Source organism: Thermobia domestica, chromosome 4 (genome assembly GCF_964235325.1).
Source record: "Thermobia domestica chromosome 4, izTheDome1.hap1.1, whole genome shotgun sequence".
NCBI lineage: Eukaryota > Metazoa > Arthropoda > Insecta > Zygentoma > Lepismatidae > Thermobia > Thermobia domestica.
The window spans coordinates 257,588,394-257,607,458 of NC_137457.1; the positions used below are offsets into that span (position 1 = coordinate 257,588,394).

General features: G+C 37.0%; 1 protein-coding gene across 9 annotated transcripts in view; it reads left to right on the forward strand.

The window, feature by feature from the left end:
* stau (double-stranded RNA-binding protein Staufen) overlaps positions 1–19,065 on the forward strand; it is a 185,604-nt gene that overhangs the window by 160,276 nt on the left and 6,263 nt on the right. For all 9 annotated transcript variants that reach the window (XM_081755796.1, XM_081755798.1, XM_081755801.1 and 6 more), the window contains 3 exons: positions 585–841; positions 12,613–12,711; positions 17,406–17,512. In XM_081755796.1, coding sequence (XP_081611922.1) covers positions 585–841; positions 12,613–12,711; positions 17,406–17,512 — 463 coding nt within the window. The remainder of the gene's footprint in view (positions 1–584; positions 842–12,612; positions 12,712–17,405; positions 17,513–19,065) is intronic.

The following is a 19,065-nucleotide window of genomic DNA, read 5'->3' on the forward strand; positions in this document are numbered from 1 at the left end:
ATCGCTGCTTCAAGCTTAAAGGCAGAAAAAAAAAGATAGAAAAAATACGAATCACAAGAAACCTATATCTGCAGCTTTACCTACTTAGATACTTAGCTTTCATATGAACCTACACGCAAAGTTTTATAGGGACTGGGGGAGCGCAAGGCCAGAAACTTCTCAGCCTTCGTTGTGCATGTACCGGTAAAATATACATTTGCAATTGAAGTTGCACTCGTGCAATATGAAAAGTAATAACTATAGAAATTATATATAATTCATGAGATACATATGTAAATGTATAAAAATACATAGATTTTCTATCGACAGTAGCCACTATTGCCTTGATTACAAGAACTAGAAAAATTACCGACACTATAGGATAACAGTGATTGAGTCAAATTTACTCTCTAAAGAAAAATAAATTCGAAACACTGTAACATTCTACATTTTTATTTGTTTTATTTGCTTCTAAACCTTATGTACTTTTATGTGTGTCAGTAAACAGAGTTAGTATGCCCTTAAAGATATAAGGAACATTATTATAATAAAATGTATTGAGTGTATTACTTCGTCAGTAATGAATCACACTATTTCTTTTGAAGGACTTGGTCTTTCATCTCTGGGTATGTCTCCCAATAACTTGGTTAATATGCAAACTACCGCGACTATAGCCAAAGAACTACTGAAGGGAGGCACCTCCCCAACCGCAGAGGCATTAGTCAAGTCGGGCCAGATTCAGAAGATGTCTACACCGTCGGTCCCGTCCCAGGTCCCGGGCCAGGCGGTGCGGCCCAAGGATCAACTCCTGTACCTCGCCCAACTGCTCAATTTTCAAGTGCAGTTCTCAGATTTCCCAAAGGTAAGTGTTGTATCACATGAAGCTCGGTATTTTATGTGTGTTGGCAATTATTAAGGTAATTCTTAACGTCCAAATAGTTTGTTTCTAGCACAGTAGATGGCGCCACCGTCACCAATGTTAACATATACAACTAATAAAATTAAAACAATCAAAAATAAAATTAATAATTCAAAAATTACTCAAAAACGAATAGTCTGCTTAATGAACGTTACAAAATCTAGGGAATGGTGCGTGCCACTTTCACATATTGTTATTAGTTTCATTGTTAGAGGCCACCATTATTAAATTATCAATCAACTTCCACTGATATACTTTCTACCAGAAACTGACGAGACTTAGCATAATCATTTACGATTGAAATATCTACAGAATGGTACGTGTCGATTTCACATATTGTTGTTAGTTTCATTGTTGGATTAAATAAACAATCGTAGGAGATCACCATTATTAAATATACAATCAACATTATCTACTACAATTTCTACTAGAAACTGACTAAACTTGGCACACCCATCTACGATTAAAATATCAAGCGTCGTGCATGTCGATTTCACATATTGTTATTACTGTCATTGTTGGAGGCCACCATTGTTAAATGAACAATCAGTTTTATCTGCTACACTTTCTACCAGGAACTGACCAAACTTTGCATACTCATTTACGATTGAAATATCTAGAGAATGATACGTGTCGATTTCACATATTGTTGTTAGTTTCATTGTTGGAGGCCACCATTGTTAAATAAACAATCAAGTATATCTGCCACACTTTCTACAAGAAACTAACAAAGCTTTGCACACCCATTCATGATTGAAATATGTAGGGAATGGTACGTGTCGATTCCACATATTATTAGTTTCATTGTTAGGGGTCACCATTTAAGTAAACAATCGTTGGAGAACACCATTGTTAAATATACAATCTACTTTATCTGGTACAATTTCTACCAAAAACTTACCAAACTTGGCACACCCATTTACGATTGAAATATCAAGAGATGGTGAATGTCAATTTCACATATTGTTGTTAGTGTCACTGTTGGAAGCCACCATTGTTAATTGGACAATCAATTTTATCTGCTTCACTTTCTACCAGAAACTGACCAAAGTTAGCACACTCATTTACGATTGAAATATCTAGGAAATGGTACGTGTCGATTCCACATATTGTTGTTAGTTTCATTGCTGGAGAGCACCATTCTTAAATATACAATCAACTTTATATGCTACACTTTCTACCAGAAGCTGACCAAACTTGACAACCCATATACAACTGAAATATCTAGGGAACAGTACGTGTCGATTTCACATGTTGTTAGTTTCATTGTTATAGGTCAACATTTTAAATAAACAATCAACTTTATCTGCCATACTTTCTACAAGAAACTAACCAAACTTTTCACAGCCATTCATGATTGAAATATCTAGAGAACGGTACGCATCGATTTCACATATTGTTAGTTTCATTGTTGGGGGTCACCATATTAAATAAACAATCGTTGGAGCACACCATTGTTAAATATTCAATCAACATTATCTGCTACAATTTCTACCAGAAACTGACCAAACTTGACACACCCGTTTACGATTGAAAATCAAGCGATGGTGCATGTCGATTTCACATATTGTTGTTAGTTTCATTGTTGGAGGCCACCATTGTTAAATGGACAGTCAATTTTATCTGCTACACTTTTTACCAGAAACTGACCAAACTTGTCATACCCATTTACGATTAAAATATCAAGCGATGGCGCATGTCGATTTCACATATTGTTAGTTTCTTTGTTGGAGGCCACCATTGTTAAATGGACAGTCAATTTTATCTGCTACACTTTCTGGCAGAAAATGACTAAACTTGGCATAATCATTTACGATTGAAATATCTAGGGAATAGTACGTGGTCGATTCCACATATTGTAGTTAGTTTCATTGTTGGAGGCCACCAATTTTAAATAGATAATCAACTTTATCTACTACACTTTCTACCAGAAACTGACCAAACTTTGCACACTCATTTACGGTTGAAATATCTAGCAAATGGTACGTGTAGATTTGACACATTGTTTTTAGTTTCGTTGTTGGTGGGTCACCATTGTTAAGTAAAAGATCGTTGGAAGAAACCATTGTTAAATAAACAATCAACTTTATCTTTCATACTTACTAACAGAAACTTACGAAACCTGGTACACCCATTATATTACGACTGTAATATCTAGGGAATGGTACCGGTCAATTTCACATATTGTTGTTAGTTTCATTGCTGGAGGCGCTATTGTTAAATAAACAATCAACTTTATCTTCTGTACTTGTTACCAGAAACTGACAAATTTTGCACTCCTACGCGTATTTACAATTGAAATATCTAGGGAATGGTATAGGTCAATTTCACATATTGTTATTAGTTTAATTGTTGAGGCCAGTGTTAAATAAACAATCAACAATATCTGCCATACTTTCCACCAGAAACTGATTAAACTTGGCACACCCATTTACGATTGAAATATGTATAGAATGAAACATGTCGATTTCACATGTTAATTGGAGGCCACCACTGTTAAATAGAGAATCAACATTTATCATCCACACTTACTACCAGAAACTGACCAAACGGGGCATATCTATTTGGGATGGAAATATCTAGGAAATGTTACATGTTTATTTCACATATTGTTATTAGTTTTGTTGTTGGAGGTCACCATTATTAAATAAACAAACAACTTCATCTCCCATACTTGCTACCAGTAACTGGCCAAACTTTGCACACCTTTGAAATATCTAGGGAATGGTACATGGCGATTTTACATATTATTGTTAGTTTTGTTGTTGGAGGCTACCAGTTTTAAATAAACAGTAAACTTTATCTTTCAAAGTTGCTAAAAGAAACTAAGCAAACTTGGCTTACCTATGTAAAATTGAAACATCTGTGGAATGGTGAATGTTGATTATAAAGGGCTAAAAAGCCCCCTGCAAAATCACGTGTAATACTTCAGTATGCGTTGTGATATAACGATAATTATTCGTGCTCAAACTATCTGGCCCAATTCCGATTAAATTTGGTTTCCTTGGGGGGGGGGGTTAACAAGTCAAGTTTAAATGTTATTGTTCGGAAAATGGAATAGTGAAAAAAAAAAAATTCAAAAGTAATTCAGTAACACCCTAACCTGAATTTTACCAAATGATTAGCAAAAATAATATGGTGTGCGTGGTCCAAGGTTTCAGTCCCGGTGTGGCACTCAAACGTTGCGATGTTGACCAAACATTGAGAGAAAAGTTGGGAAACTAAAAGATAGGGGACTCCGATCCAGGCCTGTAGCCAGTCCAAAAATGTGAGGGGGGGGGGGCTGAAGTTAGGGAGGGCCGATGCAACCATATTATAGTTCATTTGCCAGTCTACCGTGCAAAGTTTAGGGGGGCCGGCCCTCCCTAGACCCCCCATGGATACGGGCCTCCTCCGATCTAGACCTAAAGTTTTAGGTTTAGGATCTAAATTAAGTGTTTGTTAATCCATACTTATTAGAACTTTATGTTGTATGTAATGCCCAAAATTCGTCAATTTTTGTAGTGTTTAGATTATTTAATATTACAGTGTTAAATACTTCTTTTTTATTTAGTAGGCTCTATGCGTTTTTTCTTCCTTTTCGCGAATGAGCTGAAACGTCAGGAAAGATAGCATAGGAAAATTTAGCCAAAAATGGCTCGAAATGGGGAAAAAAATATTAGAAAGCAAATTTTCATTGCAACACATTCTATGAACTCCCATGATACTCCACAGAAAAGTCCTAAAAAATCCCACGTGGGCAACCGCCTGAAATGACGTCATCAATATGGCGGCCATGTATATGCTTATGCGGTAATCTCTCATCACAGAACTGAGATACAAACTTCGTTTTGGTGCCAAATTAAAGATAAGGCATTTGTATAAGTGATTTCAACTAATATCGTTCTTACATGTTACCGCCATTTTTAAATATGGCGGTTATTATCTTAAACATTTCATTTTATTTATTTTAAAGTAGATTACTATGAAACTATCAGATATACGGAAAAACACCTCAAAGTAAACGTTATAGAATGGAGTCTCACCTTTCTAAAGATACCAATATTATTTCTGTATCTTAACAATTAAGCGAGCGACTCCATTTCCTGTAACGCAAGGTGTTGAATTTTTAGCATTTAGATTACGCTAAACATGTGAGAATATTTTTACAATTAAAGGCGGAAAAACGTTTGAAAAACAAACTGAACACATTTTCTTTAAATCGCTGAGACTTCCGACAGAATCGTCAAAAATAGCACATGAGCAACCACCTAAAATAACGTCATCAATATGGCGACCATGCGAATACATTCATTTATGCTTATAGGAAATATCTCATCACAAAACTGAGATAAGAACGTTGTTCTGGTGCCAAGTTAAAGTTACATGATTCAAATGTATTTGTTAATATAGTTTTTATGTGTTATTGCCATTTTTAAATATGTCGGGTATTATCTTCAACACTTAGATTACGCTAAACATATACAAATACTTTTAAAGACGAAAAACTTTTGGAAAGCTAATTTGTATTTCAATAATTCTTTTGTGCGTCTGTAACTCCATAAAAACTTGCCAAAAATAGAAATAGGCAGTGGCATAACACGACATCATCAATATGGCGGTCAAGTGATGATGATAAAAATCTTCTACGTAAATTTAAACAGGCATGTTTGTATTATAATGGGGTTGAGTGTGCTCTAGGGACATTTTAAGTCGATGAGTAAATAAATATGATTGTATATTCACAAATGTTGAAAGACAATATGTTGTCGGTTCACTTTGTACACGCGCCGCCCAAACCCCACCGTGGCCGGTCCCAGCCCGTGCTAGGATTTAGGATTTAGATTTCTGGTCTTTGGGCATCTAAGGCCATTTAGCACTTCACGATTTGAGGGATGACGTCTCGGTGAGCACACAATACGGGAAAGGGAAGAAAGAAAGGAAGCGGCCTGGGACCTATAAGTTAGGTACCACCCCGGCATTTGCCTGGTATAAATGAGGAAAACCTCGTTCAGGGTGGTTGGCCTGAAAAAGTGTGTTACACTTTTTCGACCGAGTACCCCACCGGAATCGAATCCGGGACCGCTTGCACCGAAGGCGAGAGCGTCAGCGACTACGCTACCCGGCGCCACCCAACCCGTGCTGAGAAAGGGGGAATGACCCTCTCATTACACACCTGTTATCGCATGCCTTGTGGTGGGCTGAATGCTGTGAGAGGGAGATAGGTTTGAGTGGTGCTTGGAATCAAGTAACTATCTCGAATGTTCAGCAGCCCGAGCAGCTCTTCCTCATAGACTCTTCCAACAAGCTCGACAATACCCTACCGGAGGAGGTGAGGCTTAGTCTATCCTCCGAAATGGCCAATGTGGGAGTATCTCGACGTGTGTGTAGTGCGTCTATACGCGAAGGTAGTTGCCAGTTGAACGATAGAGGTAGGCAGGGCCCTGGATTGAACTAGCTCCCTCGGGCAATGCTTGGGACTCCCGAATTGGGTTGCAATCTGCCTGGCTGCCGTCATACCATGGGATTCGGTAGCTCATAGGGGCCAATCCCAGGAATCTGGGTAACGGTGAGTATTTGTGGGAGATGAGCTTGCTCTGAAATGCACGGGTACCATGCCAGCAGATCATGGAAGGATTGGTTCGCTAGCATTTCTCTTTTACCAGTATGCAGAACTTCTGTCGCGCAGTGGATGTACCCCACTCCCTGAGAGAATAGGGGTTACACGCCAAGGTGTCAAGGTCGGGGGATAGATCTTGACAGTGCACTACGTGCACGAGGACTAAGAGTCAGAACGAGGAACTTCGGACACAATGTCTTGTTTGGCGGAGCCTGTTCATCAAATAGACCAAACGGCCGTAGGCTCGCCCTCCACGCGTGCACTTAAATGTAGATATAGTAGACCACTCGATCCTGATGTTCCAGAAACTGTAAGTGCCGAAAAGGAGGACTCCACTGCAGTGTTCGAAGTGGGGGGGAAAAAGAGGCGGTTTGTTTTATTATGATTTTGACTCAACATACCGGATATTTAAATATTGCCTTGATCACTGGAAAACCAGAGACAGTATGTCCTCATTACTGAAAAACCAGAGGCGATATGGCATACCCTACCTCATACTAGGGATGGCCGGATCCGAAGATCCGGATCTGATTGGGTCCGGATCCTTTGGATCCGGATCCTTTGGATCCGGATCTCGGATCTGGATCCGGATCTCGAATTTCGGATCTGGATCCGGATCTCGGATTTCGGATCTGGATCCGGATCTCGGATTTCGGATCTGGATCCGGATCTCGGATCTGGATCCGGATCTCGAATCTTGGATCTGGATTCGGATCTCGGATCTTGATTCTTATCCAAACCCACATCCCATCCAAATTATGATAAACATGAATATCTAAAATTCGCCGAAAGTAATTTCACGAAGTCCTGACAGTGAAGAAGAGAACAGAAAATTAAGACGAATATTGACAAGTCTATTTGTTTCCTTCATTCTACTCTAAAGATCAAATGTTTGGCTTACTTAAGAAAAAAAATGATCCGGATGAGAGCTCAAATGTCGAATCTAGTTCCACTCGGTTGCAGGACCGAGATGAATATTTAAAATTCCTCAATGCACCTATTTCATTGACAGTTAAGAAAACATAAACAGTTAAGACAAATATTGACTACTTTTTACGTAAATTTATCTTGCTCAGTCTGCTCAAAATATCAAATGTATACCCTACAATTAGATTTAATAATTATTTAATAAATCACAATATGAGCACCGAGAATAAACTATGAATTTTGGTGCCTCTTATCTAGATTTGAAATTTCGGATTCATACATAGAATCAGGCTGAAATATAAATATTTGAGATCTGGAAACCGAAACATGTGCTAGTACCAAGATCGTAGCCGTTTGTACAGTGGCGTATTTACGATTTTGTTTCGGGGGGAGGCTTTGCCTGAAAATGTGAAAATTCTGCAAGATATTTCATATAGTTTACTATAGTAAGTAAGATTTCGGGGGGGGGGGGGGAGCTTAAGCCCGGAAGCCTCTCCCCTAAATACGCCATTGCGTTTGTACCTAGGTAATGCGAGCGAAAGGCACTTGCACTAATTCCGCATGTAGTTTGAGGAACACGAGAAATTAAAAACAGATAAATATTCTTTTTCAGGAGTAAGTCGCGCTTTAACATGACTTTTCATGAGTGTTGTGTTCAAATATGAAAACTGTAATGACAACTTGTTTGAAATAAAAACCTTTTCATTTTTAACAATAAAATTAGGTACTTTCACATTGGAGAAAAATTAGCAAGGCACATACCACTGATTAGGGTGCTGATTCTTATGGAAGCTTTCACTTGAAGCGGAAGATTTCCTCATGTTAGTATCGGATTGCCACAATTCACCTTGCTGAAAGACGTGGTTTATCAGGAGGTCGGACAAGATTCTTTTGAACGTAGCCTGTAGACTGCTTCTAGTCTCAATTATTCCCATATAACAAGACTAGCCATATACATAGTTGGTTCGAAATAAGTTAAAATATCACTAATTGACCTTAAGGGGATAATCGTGATTTAAATATTCGTAAATCAGAAGAGATGTGAAAGTTAAGCGGTAAAATAAGTCCGATAATTCCGGAATAAAGAGATTTATATGCAACCTAATGATAGCAATAAAACTCTTTATGTAACATTTTCAAAGCTAAAATTAACAGTTATCTTCTTGAAGAGGGTTTACGGCAACATAGAATATTACAAATCCAATTATTATAAGTAGTACCTCTGACAGCCCTGCATTTCACATCACCATCGCCCTTCATCCTGACAAGTGGGCAATTCACTTACCCACAATGACTTTTCAGGCGTTCCAGTGACATCAATATCTCAGTTTGGGTTTGGGATCATGCTTCGGTGAACCTTGACTATCACCAGCAGCAGCTATTAGAGAATCAAAACTTATTTCTGTATTAGATAATGTGGGTAACTATAGCTTTTCGTCTATAGAAGTCGGAGAGTGTATGGTATTATCGCAGGAAATATTTGATACATAAAACTTAGATTGTCAGTATTTAGGAGCAACTTTTAAAATAATCAGTTACTGTAAATGTGCTACAGATTAGCCGAGAAAACCCGACAGCCATAGTCGAGTGGTCTGCGGCATTAGGCTGTAGATCCTTTTACTGTAAATGTCTTGCATTCAAATCTCGCTTCAAATGAACGTAAGCCCGATGATAGGAACCAAAGGACTGTCGTGCCAAGAATTTAATTTGTTTTAATTATCATAAATGCCTTCTTTATTATTAAATTTTATCCAATATTTTCTTTTCAACCAGTTTGCGAAACTCAAAGCTAGCTACTTGTTTTCTTTTTAATTCATGTTCATAGTTAGCACAGCTAATCACTAAGGAAAAACAATCATTTCAATAAAATTCGCCTCGCGTCTTTCGTAGCTCTAAGTTATTTTCAGCTTTTTTTTTTTTTTTTTTTTTTTTAAGCTGAATGGCGTTTTATCACTTTCCCCTCGCTTTCCCTATTTTTTTTCTAGTTTTACCTATGTTTCTTTGCACGGATATTGTGCCTATATGCACGTGCTTAATGTTTTGTTTACAAAAGCGGGCCATTTCCTTGCCACTATAGAAAGTAGAGTGCCCTGTATCAGAGAAATATTAATTGACGTATGTAAGTGAATATATCTGTGATGAAGTCATAATTTCTCAGTTTTTGCATCGCACATAGTTTCCTCATCCTCATTAATCTCTTCACCCCCGCTTCCTGAATTCCAGTTCTGGTATTCTTTCTTGAGCAAGGCCTATGTAATGGGAGACTGATGTCTCATGTAGGCTTATTAACTATATCATCAGCAATAAAGAAAGTAGGGTTTAATTTGCACTAATTTTAGAACATTACGTTAATTAAATAATAATAATAATAATACGGAGTGAGCTCAGGCTACTTGTTAGGATTCTTGCTTCGCAATTGGATTATACCGAGTTCGAATTCGGAGACCAGCTATCCTGACTGAGGATTTTCCAGGGTTGTTCCTCAGTTATACTGGGCAAATGCTAGGTTAGTACCTTGATCTAAGGCTCTGGAGACCTTCCTTCCATTCCTTTCCCAATGTTTTCATCTGTTGATTATTACAGTGTAAAGTGGCCTCTGAGGATGTATCTGGTAGCTTATAGTAAATAAACAATAACGACTTAATATATCTTCACGAAACGTGTGAGTTAATTTAACTATAGCCTTACAGTCACAATAGATAGCTAAAGTTTTAATATTAATTTCCTGACTTTTAAATACTATTTTCATATTGTTTCAGCTTTCAATTATCTCATGTATGTTCCACCGAGAATTGAACCTGAGATCACATGAACAAATGCGAATATGTTAAATATTTTTGAACACTAATATACAAAACACAAAACGCTTCAATGATACGATGCATGGATATGTTTTGGTTACGTCCTGCAATGTATGATTAAAGAAACCTGGAGGGTGAAGAATAAATAACAGAAATCTCTTTTATATTTACTCCTTCAACAAACTCCTGACCTCAGAAGGGCAAGCCATAAGTTAGGTAATAAAGTCGTACAACGAACACTTTTATTAATACTAATAATACTACACAACCATATCGCTCTCCTGAAATTCTCGTGTGTATGTTTAAAGATCTACTGTTGTTCCGCGCCAACCAGTCTATATTTTTTGTTGTACCTTCGAAGTGAAAGATTTGTTGATGGTTGGACTATAGTGAGTCAGAAACTACTATTAATAAAGAGTTTGTTTTGTCCAGTATTCCTGCGATTAGAAGGGTCTTATCTAAAAGATATTTCATTTGTATATGAGAAAATAAGAAAGTTTATATAAGAAAGTAAATATTGCAAGGTTAAAATAACATAAAGAACAAAGGTAGCACAAACGTGTTATGGAAACATTTAAAAGCACAGCATCCTACTATATTAGTGAATCCGAAAAAAGTTTTGACGAATTTTAGATATTCAATTTTATCATCACAATTTCAGATGTAGGTTTGGATACGAATCAATATCTGAGATTCGGATCCAGATCCGAGATCCGAATTTCGGATCTAGATCCGAGTTTCGGATCCAGATCCGAGATCCGGACCCAGATCCGAGATCCGAGTTCCGGATCCAGATCCGAGATCCGAATTTCGGATCCAGATCCGAGATCCGGATCTGAGTTTCGGATCCGAGATCCGGATCTAGGTCCGGATCCGGCAAGATCCGGATCCGGATCTCACTGGATCCGGGATATCCGTATCCGAAAATTTTTGGCCATCCCTACCTCATACCGCATCACTTCGACCAATGCTCCACTGCACATCCATGTGTGGAGAATGTGCGGGAGAATCATGCACAAACTAGTATTAAATTCATTAGAAGACGACGATTATATTTGTAAAGATCTTAAAGAAAGTTAGAAATAATCTTCTAAACGATTTTGAAACATTAATGAATGAAACAGTTAAAAGGAAATTGTAGAGAGCTAGGTTATGCAATTTGTAATGCAGTAAAGGGTTTTTAAATTTTTATTAAATATATATATGTTATGTTGTTAAACAAAATTTTAAATATGTTATTTTATAACAAAAGCATTTAATATTTACTATTTTAAATAATAATTTTGTTTGGTAATATCAATGTAAAGTGCAGACTATTTCCATTACAAAGTATAGTAAATTAGCGATATCAATGTTACTTTGAAATACTAAAACTATTTCTTATGTATGTATCTGGTAGTTTGATAATCTGATTTGAAACAAATACAATGAAACGGAGTAAATTATTTTTTAAGATAATATCCGGTACACCTTAAAATGGCGGTAACATAAAAGAACGATATTAACTGAAATCATTTGAATCATGTAACTTTAACTTGGCACCAGAACGACGTTCATATCTCAGTTCTGTGATGAGATATTTCCTATAAGCATAAATGAATGTATTCGCATGCTCGCCATATTGATGACGTCATTTCAGGTGGTTGCTCGTGTGCTATTTTTGACGATTCTCTCAGAAGTCGCAGCGGTTTAAAGAAAACGTGTTAAAAGTTTGTTTTCCAAACGTTTTTCCGCCTTTAATTGTAAAAATATTCTCACATGTTTAGCGTAATCTAAGTGCTAAAAATTCAACACCTTGCGCTACAGAAAATGGAGTAGTTCACTTAATTGTTAAGATACAGAAATAATATTGATATCATTAGAAAAGTGAGACTCCACTCTATAACATTTACTTTGAGGTGTTTTTCCGTATATCTGGTAGTTTCATAGTAATTTACTTTAAAACAAATAAAATGAAACGGAGAAAATTAATTTTTAAGATAATAACCGCCATATTTAAAAATGGCGGCAGCACGTAAGAATGATATTAGCTGAAATCACTTATACAATGCCTTATCTTTAATTTAGCGCCAGAACGAAGTTTGTATCTCAGTTCTGTGATGAGAGATTACCGCATAAGTAGTCGTAGTTGTATGGCCGCCATATTGATGACGTCTTTTCAGGCGGTTGCCCACGTGGGATTTTTTAGGACTTTTCTGTGGAGTATCAGGGGAGTTCATAAAATGTGTTAAAATGAAAATTTGTTTTCTAATATTTTTTTCCGTCTCCAACCGTAATTTGCCTATACTAAGATAATTTACTCGATTTTGTAACTATCTATTCGTTAAATTATTTTTCACTTCCTGTATTGAACCAAGCTGAAAGAATCTGAAATATATTTTTTACAGGGAAACCAGAGCGAGTTCCTGAGTCTGGTATCTCTTTCAACCGATCCAGCTCAAGTGTGTCATGGAGCAGGCTCAACAATCGATGCCTCGCATGATCAGGTAATGAATGCAGCGTGAATGCTATGCTTCAAATTATTATTGAAACTGAAAAATCAACATACTTTACTTTTGCTATTATCTGGATTTTGTGTTATATTGCGTACCTAAATAAATCTATAAACATTTTCCCCATCCATTTAATTATTGAAGCTGGTTCTGCATCAGGAGTACTTTTTTTCAATAAGTATATATATCACGTCTGAAGAAAATGTACCGGTAACTTACGTGCTTAACACGTTGGCTACCATGGGACTCATTGGTGATATCCTCAGTAAAAACTATCTAATCTGATTAAATTAGATATGTCTTATACATTTCAATCAGAAAAGCTGAGAACTGTAAAAATGCATCAAAGGTATGTACGGGGATAACTCAGAAAAGGGTCTCGGTAGCCAACGTGTTAAAACGGCATGGGACCTCCGTTAGCTTTAGAGAACAACCCTTAATTCGGCTTGGAATTGAGGCGTATAATTTGAGATTAGTTTCCAGAGAAATATTTTACTACAGAAAAGATAATCTGCTCCGGAGTCAAAACTAAAGATACCAGAGATGTATTTCATCCCAGTGTTCGTGATACTCCGCTTCAAGCAGTTTCATCTTTATCTTAGGGAACTGTGTAAACTGCCCTAAAACATTTATTACACTGGCAACCGTAGATTGACTTCAGCTAACTAACTGCGCACCAATAGTTTGGTCTCTTTGAATCTCAGAGGTCGCTCATTTTGCATCTCCTCCTGATTTAACACATGGCTGCGCTGTACTCCTCCTGACGTACTACAGATGATCACCTAAACAATAAACAACAGTCGGGCTGCATACACACCTCAGTCCATCTATAAGCGTTTCCATTGTTTTGATAACTATTGTGTATATATGTAAATCCACTCTTTGCATTAAGTTGTATATTAGAAGCGACTGCTCGAGTTTTCCCTTTCCTTACGATAAATTGTGTGTACATGTATTGAAATACTCCTAAGTAAATGAATTACCACGTTTTATTTTTTCTTCTGTGGTAGTGGGGCACTGTGGCTCAGTGGAAGATAGCTCACCTTTGATGCGAGGGTCCCTGGTTTGATCCTGGCCATATGAGCTTGTGGACAACAGTTTCTTCGGAATCTTCCGTTTCCTCCCACATTCTAATTCCATCAAGTGTGTCATAATCGTTCACTTATTATTCATCCGGCTCGTTATCATACAGGCTAAGACTGGGATGTTAAACTAGAAATTTCATTTTTCTCTCTCTCTCTCTTTTGTTTTGTCGAATACTCTTTCCCATTTTTCGTATATAAATGTGTTAGTATTCTTCTATCTTATTGTATTAGTTCTTTTCTCATGTTCCGTTACTTGTTAGTATGATTGTATACTTACTTCATGCTTCGTTTCCCCCGGCGAAGCTCTAAGTTGACAATTGTCATATAAAATAACTTTAGAAGTAATTAGAGAATCATACTTAAGGATTTATGACAGTAGTTGGAAGCATAATAAAATATAAAAATTTATATAAACTAACCAGTAAAGACTTACATCTGAAATAGCACTGATTTTTTTTTTATTTATTTATTTATTTATTTATAAGTTAGAAAGACCTGCGCATGATCATTGCGTTTGCATTTGATACTTTCGTCGTTGTTACTTCCATCAGTAACGCTACAACTGTTTCTCAAAAACATAATTTCTTTCAGAATAATTGTCTAAAGCACTTTTTGTAAGTCATCCCATTTTTTCGTTACCATTCTGCTACTTCATCAGCAAATTACTATCAAGGCGCATCGAATGGAACAACATTGTGGAAATAAATGTGGTTTTTCGTTATACAATTAAGAAAGAAACTTACATGATTTTTTTTTTTTTTAAGTTCCCACTTTTATTCTCTTTAGACTAAAGAGAATGATTATGAAAATCCTAGCGTTAATACCCATTCTTCGCATGAGGAGAATACGTTTCATTTTGGACATAAATGGGTGAATTTGGATTTGAACGGCATCGGAAGTGTCATTGTTCGTCTCAGCGACCCCGAAAACTGTAACTTCGACACTAATATCGGTCATTTTCGATCATTTTTAGGTATCCCCCAAGTTGTGGGGCTAAATTTGGATTTAAATAACATCTGAAGTGTCACTGTTCATCTCAGTGGCCCCGAAAACCATGGATTCGATACTAATATCGGTCAATTTCGATCATTTGTAAATATCACCTTCCCCCCCTAAGTTGCATCGTGAAAGTGAAATGATAAAAATCATCCAAGGCCCGAACTTCATCCATGTTTAAAATTTGATTGAGATCAATCGGGTGCTTCAAGAGTTATGAAGTCACAAACTTAGTCACTTTCAATTTTGTATAGGTAGATTGGAACGATGAGAATGTGAGAGGAAAGAGAATCCACGGGCACGATGTTGTCCACTATAACCTTCTCCGACATATGCCATCTTCTAAATAGACATTGACGCAGGACTATTATAAATATGACAGATCTCTTATGAAGTATAAAGTGATGTGTTCGTATACGATGCAGATAGTACAATCAGTAAAATACCTTGAGAAGACATAAAAACATACTCGTAGGTACCATCATTCTATACTATGCTTAATTGAACATAAATAATATACACAGTCCATGTGCACGACTACTCGCCTTTAAGTAAGTTCATGTAAATATATTATATAGGAAGCACTCTAATTGAGGTAAATTATCATAATCGGAAAAAACGTAAAATTGAATATCAGCAATATGTCAACGAAGAAAGATTGACCCAGGTTGTTTATTCTTTTAACGTAACATTGAATGGCTGTTGTGATAAATAATGTCCTCTCACATTACTATTAAAAATACGGCGGGCGTTCGTTACCGCTTATTACTTCGAGATACGAACTTAAATCTCAGTAGATGATATTGACATTAGAAGCAGTTCAAGAGTCGCAACATCTTAAGCAATAGACATAGTATTATAGAAACCTTTTTTTACGGAGGTTCTGAAAGATCTACGAAAGCATGCAGTTTATTTCTGCATATTAATTAATTTTCGCAACATAACATATTAATTATATATAGGACTAAAGCTATTAAAGGACTAAGCTTTTACAATCAATAAGCAACTCATGTCGCACTATTTTAGCAGAAATTATAACAAATTAACTTCGAACGCTTGCTCTTTAAAAAGTTTGCACAGAATCTTTTTTTCTTTCTTTCTCTTGTATGGATTATTTACTCTATCCTAGTTTAAAATTACAAACAGAAGAAAAGAAAGATAAAGAAGCTCAGAGAAAAATCTCATAACTGTGTAATAGAAAATGTGACTAAATCTAGAAGTTAACATAAACATACAAAAACAGCTTATATTTAGCGAATGCGCCAATTATGGAAGATATCTGTTGTTTAAGCATGACTGAAGTGTAGTCGCTAACGCTCTCGCCTTCGGTGCGAGCAGTCCCGGATTCGATTCCCGGTAGGGGCAGTCGGCCGAAAAAGTGTAAAAAGCCTTTTTCAGGCCAGCCATCCTGAATGAGGTTTTTCTGTGCTTTCCTCATTCACACCAGGCAAATGCTGGGGTGGTACCTAATGTATAGGTCCCAGGCCGCTTTCTTCCTTCCCTTTCCCCGGATGAAGGACATCATCCTTCATCCGTGACGGGCTAAATGGCCATTGATGCCGAAAGCCCAGAAATCTAAATCCTAAATCCTGAATTACTCCAAGCCCTATTTTTCAACCCAGTACTGGTTAACATTGATGTAGCGAATGTAGAAATTATAGATTCCGGATATCTAACGAGTATCGTGTAGCAAATGAACATATATGTATATAGGAAATAGAAACAAAAGCAAGATCCGAATCAGGAACCTTTCGCATCAAAGATGGCCGCTCTGTCATTGAACCACCGTGCCCTAGAAAAGAAAGACAAAACGAACTGTTGTTTCTTCAGTTGAACTTTCGAAACTGTTCAAAGAAAGAAAGAAAAAATCATCCATCTCTTCCTGCAAGTAAAATATGGTCTTTTAAGTTTGATGACGGTGAGGAGAGATGTGGAGCAGAGTAAATACAAACTTGAGTAAGGTCCAATTTGCTCACACACATATATACATGATACATATATGATATCGTCCCTCTCGAGACAAAAGGGCGTATCTCATTTTCGTAACTTTTCTAGAAGACAAGTTTAAATCTTCGTCATTATTTATTTTATCGTCTTCTTTTAAAATTTAGTCTGATTTACTTCGTTCCAGGCATAGAACAAGATCAAATTAAATTTTGACAGAACACGATAAAATGAATTGTGAAAGAATCTTTATAATCTTACTGTTCTGGATCCCATGTTAAGCTATAGGTCCATTTCATGTGGTCTCGCTGCTGAAACGAACGCTAAACTCAAAATTAAGTCAAATCAAGTGTTAATTGCAAGTGAAAGAGAAATAAAGGGATTGTCTAAGTAGAACAGAAGAAAAGGAAGTTCGAGGAAAGCTCTACTAGAGTGATAGAACTTAAATTATTTTTAATACTGAAAGCATTAGGTATAGAATTGTTCCAGAAAAGAATTTTGATTAGTAAATTTTACCAACCCGTGCGTCACAGATTTAATGAGAAAAGCCTAGTAACAAGCCTTCGAAAATTGCATCATTCCTCCTCATTATTTATTTCTTTATTGCATTATTTACAAAAATTGGAAAAAGGTATTTATATAAAATTATGTTGTGTTCTACAGGCAGCACTAGCAGCTCTACGCGCCTTATCTGAACTCGGACTGGACTCAGTGACGCCGTCTGGTAGCTCTCTGAAAAAGGATATAAAAACACTTGCAGGAGGAGACGGGTAAGTTAAGATAGGTCACATCGCTCTAACATATTGAACTGATTGAAGTTCTATTAGATAGAATGGAGTACAAAGTATAGGTGATTGAGTTGTTATCCAGTGGCATGTATATACCTATATAGGAAATTGTGAGACGTTATGAATGTTTCTAACTCCATTATTCACCCCAGATGTGCCGTTTTGCTCGTACGAATTGTCAAAACATTTCGCATTCAAATAAACAGGTGAAATTCACAGTTGTCAGTTTGATACTTTTTATATAATACTGTTTTGAGCGAATCAATTCGAAGTGTTTGGTTTGTTAGTTTCCTCTGTAGTAAGCATTAGAACACTAATAATTAAAATAAGCACTAACTTTGTATTCCAAAAGAATATTTGTTGTTTTATTCATATAATTTTGACCCTCACTGGAGTCTTGTGGTTAGTCATTTTCTTGAGTGTTCATCCCCAACATTCCATTCTGCTCAAATCGGTGTTTTTCTTGAAGCACAAACTAGGGATTGCCAGAACCGGTTCCTGGTGGAACCGGTTTTCGGATCTGAACGGATCCGGTTCTAGAAGATCCAGGTCTGGAACCCTTCAGATCCAGGTCTGGAACCGGTTCTTTGGATCCAAGCCTGGAACCGGATCCGGTTCTGAAAACCGGATCTCCAAGAACCGGTTCCGCTGGAACCGAAACTTTGTGACCATCCCTACGCTAAACCCGAGCTGCTGGCAGGCTGTGAACAGTATGCTAGATGAAATGGTGGAAGCGACAGGCAGGCGCCCAGGCGGCTGCAGCTTGTCTCATTTGACTAAATAAACTGGGTAACTGGCCAACTCATTTGGCTAAACACCCACTGGTGGACAAAAAATTTTTTTCTGGGGGCACAAGCGGGTCTGGGCGGGGAAGGCACAAGCGCATGATCCTCTTTGCATTTTTTTTGAAGGTGAACTTTGTGCCTCCTTTACGGGTCTTTGGGGGCTTTCGGATCCAGGTCTGGAACCGGTTCGGTTCCTAAGATCCGGTTCTGGAACCGGGTTTTCAGATCCAGATCTGGAACCGGTTCTTAAGATCCGATTCTGGAACCGTTTTCGGATCCAGGTCCGGAACCGGTTTTTCGCGGAACCGGAACTTTGTGGCCATCCCTAGCACAAACTACTAGAAAAAACAAAGATGACACAAGTGATTCTGAAAAAAAGGTATTAAGTTTTGAATTCCCAAATTTTATCAAAAGGAAAAAAAAATCGTAGAGGAAGAGTTGAGTTTAGCTATTTCAGCAAGCAAATTGTGGATAAGTGAAAAAATGTTTTATGTAAATATGATTCATTTTGTGTAGTAGCGTTGGAAGAAATATGTTTGAACGTTGGTACATAGTTTCTTACCGTTATTAGTGGTTTACTTTGTGAATAAACCATTTTTACGATTCATATGCTTATAATTGTTTTCAAGAATAGAGTGTCAAAAGTGATTATGTATGAGGTTCTAAATAATAATGTTATGTTTGGTCAGATTCGTAATTTTGGTGTGTCAATGTTCCCTTACGGAGAGCATTCATGGAAGTGAATAGCAG